This window comes from Colletes latitarsis, chromosome 11, assembly GCF_051014445.1.
Source record: "Colletes latitarsis isolate SP2378_abdomen chromosome 11, iyColLati1, whole genome shotgun sequence".
Classification (NCBI taxonomy): domain Eukaryota; kingdom Metazoa; phylum Arthropoda; class Insecta; order Hymenoptera; family Colletidae; genus Colletes; species Colletes latitarsis.
Genome location: NC_135144.1, coordinates 26,514,762 through 26,529,778, shown reverse-complemented (window position 1 = coordinate 26,529,778; position 15,017 = coordinate 26,514,762). Strand labels below are relative to the sequence as shown.

Here is a 15,017-nt window from a genome sequence, read left to right as displayed (position 1 = left end):
GAAGAGTACGCTTTTTAAGTATCCCCATAAAAAGAGTCCCGGAAGATTAAATCGGTGGATCGAGGGGCAACTGGTCCACCTTTGACCGAACACCGTATTTAAGTGCTTTCTCGCATTACGCAGAAAATGAGGTGGAGCCCTATCATGCGTGTACCGCCATCGATAATCTTCCAGCGAGATCATCAGCGAGAACCAAGGTAATGTATTCGCCGGAGAAGCAAAGATAAGCCTGTCGAAGATCGATGTCCGGGCGTTTCTCGAATCGGAAAAATATGATATTTTATAATCGTCCCAATCACCGAACCAGATCTCGTTACCGAACCGTGAAAATTGAATGAAGCCATTACGAACGCGGTTTATAAACACTGACAATGTTTATGACCGAGATAAACATCGCGCGAAGCGTGGAGGCCAATAAGTCAATCACGACACTTACACACAAAAATGTTTATATCTCGGAGAACGGTGGTGCTTTCCATCTATGTTTACCAAGGTTTTTTTACTCGGTCTGGTGCGTACTATCTACCATATAAATGATGAACTTTTTTTTTTCTTTAAACATCCTGTATAATAATGGAGGAAGGAGTCCGAGCGTCCGGAAATTAAAACCCACTTCCCGATGGGCTGAATAAAATTGTACGCGTCGATGGCGAAATTACTTTTCTGGGTGAAACTGAAACGTTGCAAACCCAACTAAAAATTGTATCAGTTTCGTTAAATAATAAAATCGAAGGGAAAATTGCTATTCTATTTTTTTTTTTTACCTCTTACGATATAAAACGTATTCGAATAAAAACATTAAATGACAATTATGTTCGATAGCATCTGCAATTATTATCGGCCCCGAGGCAGGTACCCGAAACGTGGCAATTTAACTTCGATGCTCCGGCAACTTCAAAATCGAATTTCGTCGAAGGAGCACACTTCATCCAGTTCATAAAAAGTAATGAATCGAAAGATGCGTATGATTACATAAGAGGTTAACGATGTAAGTCGCGTATAACCTAACCGAGCGTACACAGCATGGCAATGATTGGACACAGAAATAAGATATGGAATGATATACTGCCTCGCATAATAATAACCTAATAACTAAACTGTTGCAATAAACTTGAAGCACGCCTGTAAAACTTCCGATTTGCCACGATGAAACACCATTTCGGTATTAATGTCTACCGTTAAGCTTTCCGGAATGATGAATTTATAATGTGTATTAAAATTTAAGTTCGTTCGTTGCTATAAAAAGAGCTATAACATTGCACCTTTCGTATAATTGTGGTCTTCGTTTTTAAATATTTAATTGCAAGCTATGACAAAATTTATTATACCTGAAAACGATGAATTATATATTTTAAAAAATCGTTCGTCACGGAAAATGGAAATATATTCCCACGTCTATCGTACTGAATTTTGTTCGGCAAATAATAAAAATCTATTCGAAGCTTTGCGTCTAAGGATAATTGAAATTTTCGTGTATCTGAACACAATGGGCAGAGTTTCTATTCAGTGAGAATCTTTTGCAAATCAGCAATCGGGGAAACGTTCTCCGAGGCCATCGGAAGATCTACGAGAACGCAATATATATCTTGGTCGAATACAATTTTTGTAAAGAAAGAAAAGTTCGACACCTGGTTCTTTGCTTGACCTAACTGAGCCCGATTCGAATACTCCATAGAGATCCGGATCTTTTCACGACGGAAAATGAAACGTTTGGGAAGGCCCTTACCACAGAAAAGGTTTAGCACCACCAGCTGCCAGCAGTGGCCATGTGAAAGCGGAGCAGTTGTCCAAAAACGTACCTGCCCTAATTGGCCACTGTCGATTACTTCCGTGCGCTGGAAGTGCTACTTGCGCGATAAAAATCAAGAACCACCGTTACCGGATTGCGTTAAAACAGCCGGATTTTCTGTTTATTCCAGGGACGAAAGATAACAGTTATCCTAAAAATTTCCACGAGGAAAAATCGCTGACAAAAAGTTACTCGAGTCAAGGATAATATTCGTTAGGTAAATTTTTCAAGGAACAACACAACTGAAACATTCTGCTTGTATTGTTCCGAGTATTTTAGAAGTTTTAAGAAAAAAAATGTTGAAAATATGGTTGCTTTAAATTATGGTCGTGCGAAACTTGTAGGTCCTTAGATCCCCCCTTAATTATTCTAAACTCCTAGCGTTACTACTTCCACTTAGGATCATTCTATGTAGGTCATGGACTTTCTTACTTTCAGAAATCACTGTTAGGCAAAATCTAATCTGATTACTGCAATCGAGTCGGTGATTTATGACCGTGGATATTGAATAATCAATATTTACATGAAATTATATACAACACAAATAATTAAATCGATTAATTAATAATAAACAAGATTGAAACGGTTAGTAAAAGCTAAATTAACCTTTCGTGAAACGATTATAAATATTATTTACGATCACTGACTAATCGAAGCGACGATTAATTATAATCATGTTTATTCTTATAATTGCAAAATAATCAATTGCTATCCGCGTCTTATGTTAAAATATTTGACTTGTATCGCCTTGATCATTTCATATGGAAAGTTCTAACTTCTTGAAAAAAGTTTCTCTTCCTACTATAAATCTCTCGATATTTAGATAAAATAGAGTAATTCGTTGCCCCTAATTACACACCGATTACAAACGTTTATTTATCCAGATGTCAAAATCTCTATTACACGCTATTAAACGATATTACAGGATGTTAGATAATGATTAGGGTCTTGGATGGGTGGATGGTCGGGAAGTGGTGTTGTGAAAAGGCTACAAAAGAAATTTATGTACGACTCAGGTATAAAAGGAATACAGAGTGCGGAAGAGAAAGCAAAATTAAAAGATTTATCTAGAGGAGGTAGTAAAATATTAGACAAGAAGATGAAGAATTTAGAGAATTTAGAGAAAGGACATAAGAGGATATCGGACAGACGTATAACTAGAAAGTCAGTTTAAGGAAGAGGATGGAACAGTTGTATGTTGATTAATCGGCATAATTTAGACCAAAGCATCTCGGATAAATCGAGGCTCAGTAATTAAAATTGTATTTTGCGTACGAAATAATTTCTTTAAAGCACTGTAACATTTTAATAATTGAAAAACTAAAAGAACCATCGTCCAGAGCACACAGTGTACGCTTCGACGTGTTATTTTTTTCACTGCGTCGCAATTGCATCGTTTAGATGAGAGGATGGCTCAAAGTGCGTAAAAGATATTTGTAAAATGACTAATGAATGTACGAGACGCGTATTATTAATTTTACGGTGTAATATATCGTGCCGCGCGCGCGACGAAATATGTCGAACGTTTTATTTTAGTATATTTAAAAACACAAATAATAACAATAATACACGAATATATACTCTCGTAAAGGAATAACTGACGCTGTACACGATTGAAAAAGGAAGTAAGAAAAGATACGATTAATTACATATTAGTCAAAATATGGGAGTGAATTATGAAACTAGCGTAAAATATATTGTTTTCAAACTTATACAAGATACAAGATTATCTGCGTCTACATTTGCAATATGCAATTATTCAGAAGATAATCGCTATCGTGGTTATGTAACTCGTACAATGTTGAAAATGTAATATATGCGTAAATAAACAGTGCAACCGTAGATAAAAAAAAGAAGAAAAAATGAAAAAATTGTAACTGAAACGAAATTATTTACGATTTATAATGTTGTAAAAAATCTGTGTATAATAAATACGGGGTGCATGATTTGCTAATGCGCGAGATACCGATAGGGAAGTCCAACTCTGGTCAATTAACCTAACGCACTGTTTTTCTCAAAATTATAACGAACTGGTAGCATTTGCACGATAATCGCCGCGCTGAGAAACATTTGATACGTGATAATACTAATTACCTGTTATTTAATTAACACAGTTATAAATTGTCTATGTAGGTCATCGCATAAGTGTGTCTGAGAACGTCGGCAGCTGGAATGGTCTTACGCGTATCATTAAATTAAATAGTTCGATCAATTAAACGAGCAGGCTTTCGGACCATTTAACAGGAAAATGAGGATGCTTTTGATGGGATCTTTCGGCTAGAATTTATAAGCCGTGAGAGAGATTATGGTTTCGAACAGCTGGGTACCCGCGAATACGCTTTTGCACGATTATAATGTCACCGGAAGATAACGGAGAGAAGCAGGTGGATTTGCGTTAGGTTTATACGTACGCCGTGTCTCTCTCACGCTCTGAAACACGTTAACCGCTATAGGAAGTCAAAAAAATTTAGTATTTTCTTCGATTAGATCGAATGCGTACGATTAGAAAAGATATCGAAGATTGCAATGCGAATCGATCGAATCTGGGAGTTAACTTAGCGGAAAATGTCTTTTTAATAACGCGTGGAATCGCGTCTATATACAATTTACTGTCTTAATTTGCTCTCCGCGCGGCATAGTTAATTAAAACGATTCACGAACGATAATATTTGTGGAATAACTACGAATTCAGCGTCTCGTCTCGTTCGTAAGATATAATCTACAAAAGTGAACCACCTGATCGTGAAAATAATTTCCGCACCTGCAACGAGAAGGAAATATAATCAGCATAATTAATCACGCAATTTGCAACAGAGTATCTGGCGCGGTTTCAGCGAATCGCAGAATTACCGCGATTGGTCGTAAGACCGGTACACAGAACGAATAGTTAATGTCGTTTCGTTCGACTGTGCAAATTTCGCGAGCAACTACCAGAAACTACCTACAGTATTTGCTTCGACGATATATGTGCGTTATCGTGTGTTTTGTCGGCGGTTATTAAGAAGCTTCCATTGAATTTACCCACTGGTAATTTCTACCCAAGTGCAGCGAATAATTTGGGTTTGTAAACAATTTTTTTACAGGCGAAACGCCATCTTTGTTGCAATTTCTTGCAGCCAACGTGTGACTTGTAAAAGAATTTTTTGCAAAGTTAAATGAAAAAGAAGAAAACTAAATACAAAATAATTCTTGTGTCAATAAGATGACAATATTGATTATGAAATTGTTTTATAACAAAAGCATAAGAACTTCCAGTGTTCTGAACGAAAATATCCTGTTTTACTGTAATAGGGGAATATTTAAAAAACAGGTAAATATTGGATTCAGAGAGAAAAAAATCGTCAGGGTTAAACTTGTTTCTTGAAGTTTCTGTTAATTACAAACTACAATTTATGGGCATTAAAAATCACTTTCGGTTCGAAGCAAACAAGGTAGGTGTTAAAAACCCACTTGAAGTGTCCTTTTCAATGAAGACGTTTAAAACACGCGACCTTGCAAATCTATTCGCGACTAAAAGTTTCACGCAATTACCCAACACGACGGGAGTCGCAATAGTGATTTGCATCCTCCGAAGACTAAGAAAACGCAATTACCGTAATTTATTGCAAGAATTGGACAGACACGTGCGTCAAATCCGAGATGAGAAACGCAGTACCGACCGTATAAAAAAGATCGAAGAAACAAATACGAAAATCCGTGTTTTCCATGGAATTCCCTAATTTATGAACACGAAGGGACCCTGTAGCTCCGATCGTTATCGTGTTGGATCGAAAGACCCGCCCGATCGAACGATTTCCATGTCGTAACCACAGATTTTTATTTACGATTTACTATTTCAGAAAATGTCGATTTATCGAACGATCAGATACCGCACAAGGAGAAGATTAGATTCCAAAAAATTAAATCGTGGCTCCGAGACAATTCGTGATACCTTATCGTAAATGTTCAGACAAAAGTAATTTGTCAACTTCTGGGGCAACTACCGTAAATGTTACGAAAAATTACACAAATAAGAAACTCAAGATTACAGTACCTGTATTCCTAACTCTAAAGAAGTGAAAAGATTAATCGCAGTTGCTACATCGATTGTGAAACAAATTAAATCGAAAGACTTTCAGCGTAGTTCGCGGCAATGATATTCGTGACTTCGAAATTTGCATGCAACCTACGAGTATAAATATTTATGTATGAAAATTATCATTCTACTTTTTCTCGAAACGACTCGTCCAATTATGCACTTCCTGAACTTAATGATTAAGTGATCATTAACAGGTATATTCTACCTTCCGTTTCGACTCGGAATAAAATTAATAAAAATCCACAAATAATAGTTTGAAAATTTATATTTACAAAGGAATTTAAAAGCTGTATCGAAGACTGAGAACGAACAGAGTTATTTTCTTGCCAGTTTAAATTTGTATAAATAACTTCGTAGACACACCGTGTATAATAGAGCTAATTTTCATGGTGGGATTAGATTACTCACCGGATAATCTTTCTCTTGTTGTTCGGATGAAGCCTCCTAGCCATTTCCGGATCGACTTCGGACAGCTTCCTGAAAAGCTCCTCGTTGCTCTCCATCGTCGATCGATTCATTTCGAATTTCATCTTCTTCGAGGAGGAGATGTTCTGTTCGTCTTCGACCTGGGACGCATCTTTCGTGCACAAGTTATCGGATCGAGAGACAGCTGGTTTCGGATCGGCGATCAAAACGTGCCAGAGGAGAGACTCGATGTAATAAGTGGTGCCACCAACAACGATCGGGAGCTTTTTGCTGGCCAGTAAATCGTCGATCTAAATGGATCAAAGGACCGAAGCTGAGGACCGAAGCTGAACATACGAACACGGGCACACGATTGGTTTCAAAGACCGTGACTAATTTTCTTTCTCATGGTCTCGATCGTTGAATCGTTCTGCTTCGTACTAAAAATGATCTTTACGAAGCCCTCCAAAGCAAATCGATCCCGTGTCAAGCTAAGCAAGACTCGATAAACTTGAAACGTTCGAATTTCTGAATTACTCCACTTGTTCCAAAATTCTATTTGCGAAGATTCGCATGCTAGGACCGTTTAGCGTACATGTTGTTAATTGCTACACAATCAGGAAATTACTGAGTTAGTACACGTGGAATGTTACGCTTCTATCGAAGCCTACACACTGGTCGTTTACGAGGAAATTACATTAAATATTTTGCACACGTTTCTTTTCACGGCTGACGAATAGAAACTGATTGAAAATAACTAACATAATCTCTACGTTCTGTTTAGTGAATATTAACGTAAGGGGTTAAAAGAGGAGAAATTACAATGGGTAGGACCATGTCCCTGAACTGCAGTACGGAAAAATTAAGAAACAGGGGATCTACGATATCCAACATGTGATGCGGAGCCATTGCTTTCTCTTCTTTGGTGACTTTTGCCGTGACGATGTCAAGACCTTTGTACACCTGTAAATTAATAAAACGAAACACGTTAGTACATATTCTATTCAAATATTTCGCTATGGTACGATCGATAGGGCTGTGAAAAATGTAAAATGTTCTTAACGTCTATCAAAATATCTTTATCGACCGGGCTACTTATTTTAAATCTCGCAGTATATTTCTTTTTATTTATGAGACACACACTGTAAGCAGCTCAAAAGTTAAATAAAAGCTTTCATCGTAGAACGAAATATTTTACAATCAACAATAAATTGTTATAGATCGCCTTATCGGTTGTTTATTATTCGAATAAAGTATTTCCCCGGCTCAGAAATCAATTATTTTTATCGCGATTCGATTTCTGGTCTACCGTGCGTCGGTCCGTTGGAACGTGATAATCGTTTGACGGGGTTATTCAACTTCGAAATCGTATTCGTCCCACATGGTCCGCGGATCGAAGTAAATTAAGCGTCACATTTCGGAACGTCGAAATCGGCGATCGTATCTGCGCACGGTTTCGTTCGCTGCGAAATGAAGTTCAAGATACGTTGACCGTAGAAAGTCGAATCAGGAAACGTCAAACCTCGCGTCGCGCTAGTTATCAACCAATACCGATTCTGTCAAGTATCCAAACATCAAGAACGTTGACGTTCTTCGCGACGTTTGACGTATCCGTTCGAAATAAGTGGACCCTCGTGTAACAAAGTTGCGTAATTACGAGTAATTGTTAATACAAGATCCAGGAATTTTTTTCGAAAATTATGTATACAGAATTGCAACCTTTCTAAGGGATCGATTTAAAACGTAGAATATGTTGGACGCTAAGAAAATTGCAAGTATTTATTTAATTCCACGATTCCAAGCGCGAAAAAGATTGCAATATTATAGAAACTTGCAAAACCGAATTTTTCTTTCCTCAAGCAAGTTTCCACGAATATTCTCCACTGAATCCTACATGGAAATTCGAACGAATTACCGGAGATATGAATATTCCTCTAACGAGATTTTCCCGAGCGTGGAATACTTGGTCGTCGCTCGGCGATCGAAGACGAGAAGCCTTATTGCCTGAAAATTATAATCTCGAAGGTGGATTGCCTGTATAGTGCACGACAAACACGGTTACAATGTATTATGGGTAAGTCAGGCGAGGATGAAGTCTGCTTTTCAGTTCCTCGTCCGGAGATGGCGATTTAAACGTACAGGTGCTCTAATCTCCCAATTAAATTCATATTTTCCGTTAGTCGCCGCGAAAATTTTTCCAAACCCTGATGCAAAGTAGTTCCGCGAGTTGCACGTCATCCTAAACCAAAGATCAACGTCTGACGAGTTCGTCGTCCGCGATGAGATAATTTAATAGGGCGAAAATGATCGAATAATCGAGCACAATCACGACCAAGAACTGGATTACCTTGACTTCGTTAATGATTTCGGAGTTTTCCCGCATTCCCCGAGGCAACCACTGCTCGTATAAGCAATTGGCAATTCCCTGCGTTCCGTGACGGCCATAATTTGCGTTTCACCGATGGAGGAAGCGACGTTGTAAATTAAGAAACGAGGAAAAATAGGGGGAAGATGATCCAATAAACTCTGGTACCTTTTGTGCGTTAGCATCGAAAAATTTATATTTTCATTGGGAATCTTCAAAGAAAAAAGGAATATTTTCTTTAAAATGACCACAACTTTCGTAACGATACTGCAGTTTCTCGAAAGCTTCAGAAACCTCTACGTAAAACACTTGAATATATTAATCAGTGGCTCTACAAGCACACTAGCAACATTCTAAGCTTCGATCGCACTAAGATAATGCAACGAACGGAATTTATTCGATTACAAATCGAAATAGTTAAGAGGTGACTAATTATGGGAGCAACTTTAGAAACGTTTCGACAGAGAACGTTCTTTAACGGGTGGTCTCGATATTCTTGCACTGTAAAAATTTTGTACTTTATATCCTCGATGGTCCGTTAAGTTACGCTATCACTGCAGGAACAAACAGGTTTTCGACGTTACAGTTTGCACCGGGGCAACTTGAATGACCACGTCTTCAACCTTCATTAACCTTTTTTATCGACGTCTTACTGCACGACTCGCTTTAGTATCTCTTAAAGCAAGAACGCGAGCGGAAGTTACATTCGAACATTACGCGCGCCAACGTCGAAAAGAAAAAAAAAAACTGATAAAATTCTATGAAGCACGTTATTTATTCTATGTAAAATATTGACAAATTATGTATTCTCATCGAGAGGATATAAATTAGTTTGCAATGTTAAAAAGCGTCTTCGAGATTCTCAGCGACGTCCCAAACGTTTTCAAAAATAAGAACCGACCGAGCAAACGTTTCTGCCGGAAGTTTCTTTATACTTAGATGCTCGGGCCGAAAGCGTGATGTTAAAACAAACGGAAAAAGAAAGTAGAGGAGCCCGAGGAACACGTGGACTAAGTATCAGCGAAGTCCAAGGAGAGAAATCGAGCGCTACTTTTTTATTAACGAAATTACTAGCCAGCATTGATTCCGGAACCGATGCTGTCTCGTTTAAACAAGATACAACCCGATTGCTCAATTGTACTGTTAAAGTGGACACTTTTGTCTTTGGAAACATTTATTTTTAACTCGGAATTAACAGAACCGTAACCATTTCGTTCGCGGTTTAAATTTACCAGGATTCTCCAAATTCGAAGCGAACGGAACGTCGAAAGAAGTAATTACCATCGTCGATTCTTGCGTAACGCGACGAGACGTGGAAGATGTATGATTAATTAACGGCATAATGACCGTCACGTCAAAATCCACGACGCTCGAAACACCATTCGTCTTTCGCTCGCTCGTCATTTTCTGGGCAATTCGTCAACCGAGGAATTCCGCGGGGCATTCGCGAAGAATTCGCGGCATATTCGTCTCAGACAGACCCCCCATTCAGCCCAGAAATATACTAGAGAAGAGAACGAGACTTTAGCGCGATCGCTTCCTAGACTGAGGGACGAAAGAGTTCAGCAAATCGCGAGAATGATTAGGAAAACGTTTCGAAATTTTACAGAGATCAAGCGTGTACAAAGTCCTGTAAGATCATAATTGAAAACGCAAATATCTCTCTGAACGATTGATTTCATCGAAAAAATATTAACTTTAATACGTTGCAAACCACCTTGGTTTTTCGAGAAAGGTTGTTTCGATATTTCACACCGCGTAAACCAGCGACTAATAGCACTGCGTGAAAACGTAAGTTACTGGCGAACGGATGGATTTTCCTCGTACGGCGAACATTATTCACGAACATTCTTCGTGGCTAATAGCTGGAGACCGGGGTAAGTTGATACAGAGAAATTTTTACAACGCTGGTGCACATAACTCAAACAGGACGAAACGTAAGAAGGTGCTCGAAGCTTTCGATATGATAGGATGCACGAGTGCAAAGGTTGGTATTAGCGAACATTATTTTATTATTTCGAATTTACACGACGTATTTATGTACGTATTATTCAAACGTACGGGAGATTCTATAGGAAATTTCACACTCTGAATTCCAAGTAAAATAACAGTTTATTTTTCCATTCGTTACAATTTGTAATAGATATTTTCCCCAGATCGCGGGACTGATTAATGCGTGGAAATTGCTATGTGTGGATTGTTAATCATGGTCAACGAACTACCGACTACCGATTTCAGAGAAAAATCACGAGGATTCAACCAGTTTGCGAAGGATAAGAAGAGAGGGGTTGAAAGTCCGATGACTCGATGCAAATCCTTGCGTACCGTTAAGTGCAGTGCACCAAAGTTATTGGTACATCATGCGTGATCACAGAAGTGAAACGACCCTTGACTCTCGACTAACCGTGATTGGTGATGGACAGAAATAAAATGATTTTTCCATGATAAAAAAAAAAAAAAATACGAAAGGTCGATCGATTGGTCGCGAACGAAAATAACGTACAGCTGTTGCATTTCGCGAGGAAAAAGCGAAATTAACGTTCTGAAAGTTTGTAAAGCGGCGCGGATTATTATTCATGAGCAGCACATCCGGATCGTGCGCATTATATTCGTTAATTTGCATTATCTTTCGAAGACACGCATCAATGGTACCGCGTACGTTGCCAGTTCGAACCTAGAACTCGCCAACTTACGATTACAGCGTCATTAACGACGATTTTTGTTCAATATTTTTTTTTCACAAACTCTAAGTGCGCCAATAAAATAATTGCTGAGCGTACTAGAAGGGATAGACGAGTCTCTAAAGGTATAAATCAATTTTTTAACATTTTGAGAAACGTATAAAGCGCGAATACTTTGTGTATAAAACAGACACATGAAAGCAAACTCGATGCTCCCTTTTTCGGAAACTTGTACACGGGGCAATTAGCTGTACGACCGGGAACTGGATGATTTTTCATAAAAAAAGAAGTCGAAAGTGGAGAACAAAAAATAATCTTCGATTCTGGTTTTACTATCAGACCACCACAAATAAGAATATCTCTCTGTAACCACTCAGTTTTGAATACACTATTTAACTCTTATTTGTTTCTACGTAATCAAATTTAAATTTAATACGTCTGAATGATACGTGGTCGACTACTGTGATGACAATAAAAAAAAGGAACGAATTAAAATAAATTCGCGTTAAATAGTTGGGAAGGAAAGAAGAATCCTTTATAAGGGTTGCGTGCTACTATTCGAAGTTTGATCGTGAAGGGTCAATAAATCAGTAAAGGAAAGGGTCCACGTAGAATACGTAATCAGTAGAAAACGCAGAGGCACACATAGCAGCACGTCGATGGACTTCAATTGTGGCGGCATTAGAATTATTTAGTCGCGGCGAGGACCGAAGTCGCTCGTTCATGTGGGTCACGAAATATCCAGGACATCCTAAAGGATGTGCTTGGTAGGATGTTGCGATATCATTCGCAAGTTCCTAGAAGGACTGGGTCAAACACGACACCGTTACCCCTCAGGAAATTTTAATATTCATCAAAGACCACCAACCCGACATCAAAGAAGCCTCCCGGTTGCTTAGATACCCTTTCTAGGCAACGATAAATTCCGAAAGTTCGTTTCCAATTGAAAGGAATTTTGATGAGAGATCTCTCTGCTTGTTACTCCCCACAAATTACCTTATTAGCTGATTGACCTTTCCCCGATCGATGGGAAACAAAGGTAGATGAAAATAGGAAACGTCCAAGACGCTTGTCCGGACACGTTTCTCTTTAACTAATTAAAATAATTTAAAACTATTTCCTGTACGAACATACATCGCCTGAACAGGCCTGGGTCAGGTAAAATACAAAGCACGTTCTAAAGATTTCGAAGACCTTTGATTTAGTAAAAAATATAATGTCTTGATGTTTACGTAATCCTGATTAATTTTGTTACGATCACTAGTAATTGCAACTACACTATCATTTTGTAGTAACTATGCCGTTCGTAGTATCGTATACAAAAAAATATTCCCAAATGTTGAAATCGGAACGCGTTCCAGAATCAAACGAGCATCATTTTTCGTATCTCTCGAGGCACGAATGAAAAGTATAAATCGTTTTACGTGCATTTCGCGCGGAACAAAAGACAAACGTCCCCTGCATGTACACAAAGTTTTAAGCGACGTTCAGAACGGTCAAACAACCCAAGTGCACTTAAGGGGCCTTCCGAGTCCACCCAAAGTGCCGTAAAAACTTTCAAAGATGCGGTATCTCTTTGTCGGATCATTTTTTAAGGTAGTTACTGTCAACAAACTGGAGTCACTCTCGGTTAGAAGTGAGCAAACACCGACAACAATAAATCACACGAGCGTACGAACGCTGTTCTCCGGTGAATTATCGGACAACATAGTCAGGGGTTGTTAAAATAATCGGTAATAAATTTCGAAATAACAACAATATATCGCTCCGCGAGCACGGTATAAGTTGGCGATTTCCAAACTTTTTTAAATGCTCGATTAGCCTACGAAGTTTCATTTAAATACTTAATTGCAAGCTGTTTTGATAAAATATTTGCATTTCCTAGTACAGTGGAATCGTTGGTTCGTTAAGGTGACTGTAAGGGAATGATTTTCTTAGCACCTAGATTCAAGTTTATAGAATTCAGCTATTTTTCTACCTCGGACTATATACAGGGTAGGACATTTAAAAGGCAGGTTACCTAAAATACCTGGATAACTCGTTTACTCTGGGAGATAGAAAAGAATGTCTGAGACAAAGGTTGTTTGATTTCGTGGAGAACGTAGGCCATGGACATTTCTTTTAGTCTGAGGTGGAAGTGCTAAGAACATTTCAACCTGTTCGTTCTTTTCCCCCTAAGCGGAACAACGTGTTCTTTTATTCGCCCTCTAACAGAAGTTTGTAAATAAAGGATCTACCGTATTTACGAAAAATAACTGTGTTTTTAATATCTCCGGAAGAGGAAGATTTTATTTTTAGTTCTTAAAGATATTGGCTATTTTCAAATATTAATAACTATACAAATATATACGATGAGAAAGTAAAAACTGTTCGAAAGTGTAGTATATGCTTATCTGAAAAATTTATACAACTTCTTCGGAACATGTGAAAATTACTAATAATCGAACAGTGTTTCAGAGAATGGTTAAGGTAGAAACGTGTGCCAGAAAATCTCTCAACTTTCGACGAAGCACAGTTTTTGAGTGCACAAGTGAAAAAAAGAATGTCGATACGATGTTCCTCGCATATTCAACTACCTCGGAGACTACTAAAATTTTTAAAATCGTCTTGTGTGGGGCTTTTCGGGTCAAATACCCCACCGTGGACCGTTCGAATACCTATCGCGAAAGGTAAAAGCAACGCGGCAGATTAATCTACGGTATGACAACGAAGAACAAGCCCGATCTTGTAGGAAGCAGATCGAGACCCTTGAAGTATTCCGCCGCGGTCGTATAGCTTTAGGGTACCTGCGCGAAAACTGGTCCAGGGAGGAGGAATGGCGCATACAAACGATCTCGTCTCCACTCTCTCCTCGAGGCGGTCCGTACAATCGCCTTCCTCTCCTTGTTCCATCCTGGCCCACCATTATCCTCCCTCTTCCTTTCGCCGATCACCTGTCCCCCTTCGCCCACTCCAACGGAATCATATCCCCGCGTACCGGGCATTAGACTTTCTCACGTCATCCTTTTATCAAGTTTTTAAAAACACCGGTCCTCTCGCGGATCATCCGTAAATAAAACGCATTACTCACCAGTAAACGCTCCAACCTGTACGAAACACTGAACGTCTGGGTTACGACTCGTAAACAATTCACCTGCGTACTGTTTCCGACGTAGAGGAACGTCAGGGGTCGCGAAACGATCAAGACTGCGATCGATCGCTGCTCGCGTTTACCCTCTACTGTATTGCCTCGGTTACTGCGCGAGAGCAGCGCTCGCTACACGACGTCGAGTAGAGGACATAGTCGTTGAACGAGACTGAAGACTCTTAAAGTGGTGGTGGGGATACGCGTGGACCTAGTTCTCGTTGAATCGAGATACCTTGGTTATTATGCCAAAGCCTCAATTTTCTGTAATAGTCGAGGAAATAGCTTTACAGATTCAGTCACTTTGACTAGAAACAACCATGAAATTATTTCGTTTTCAATAAAATGTTTGGAACAGAAGATCAAGAACACTTTTGCTATTTTTAATAAAGCAAAGGCCGATTCTTTCGAACATTCTTTATAGATTACATTTTATAATATATGGTTTCCATGCCGCACGAGGCGTAGTCTGAACGGTAAGTTTTCTTTCGTTCCTTGGCGGACGGTCCCCGCCAGAAGTGATTAATCGAGAGCAGCGAGAGAACGATCGGGAATCCGCGAAAGAAAGTCGCGAT

The 15,017-nt window shown here is 38.9% G+C and overlaps 1 protein-coding gene across 2 annotated transcripts in view; it reads right to left on the bottom strand.

The window, feature by feature from the left end:
• Positions 1–15,017, bottom strand: part of LOC143348663 (tRNA dimethylallyltransferase) — a 109,311-nt gene that overhangs the window by 75,813 nt on the left and 18,481 nt on the right. For both annotated transcript variants that reach the window (XM_076779228.1, XM_076779229.1), the window contains exons 2-3: positions 7,095–7,235; positions 6,276–6,583 (exon numbers count right to left, since the gene is read on the bottom strand). In XM_076779228.1, coding sequence (XP_076635343.1) covers positions 6,276–6,583; positions 7,095–7,235 — 449 coding nt within the window. The remainder of the gene's footprint in view (positions 1–6,275; positions 6,584–7,094; positions 7,236–15,017) is intronic.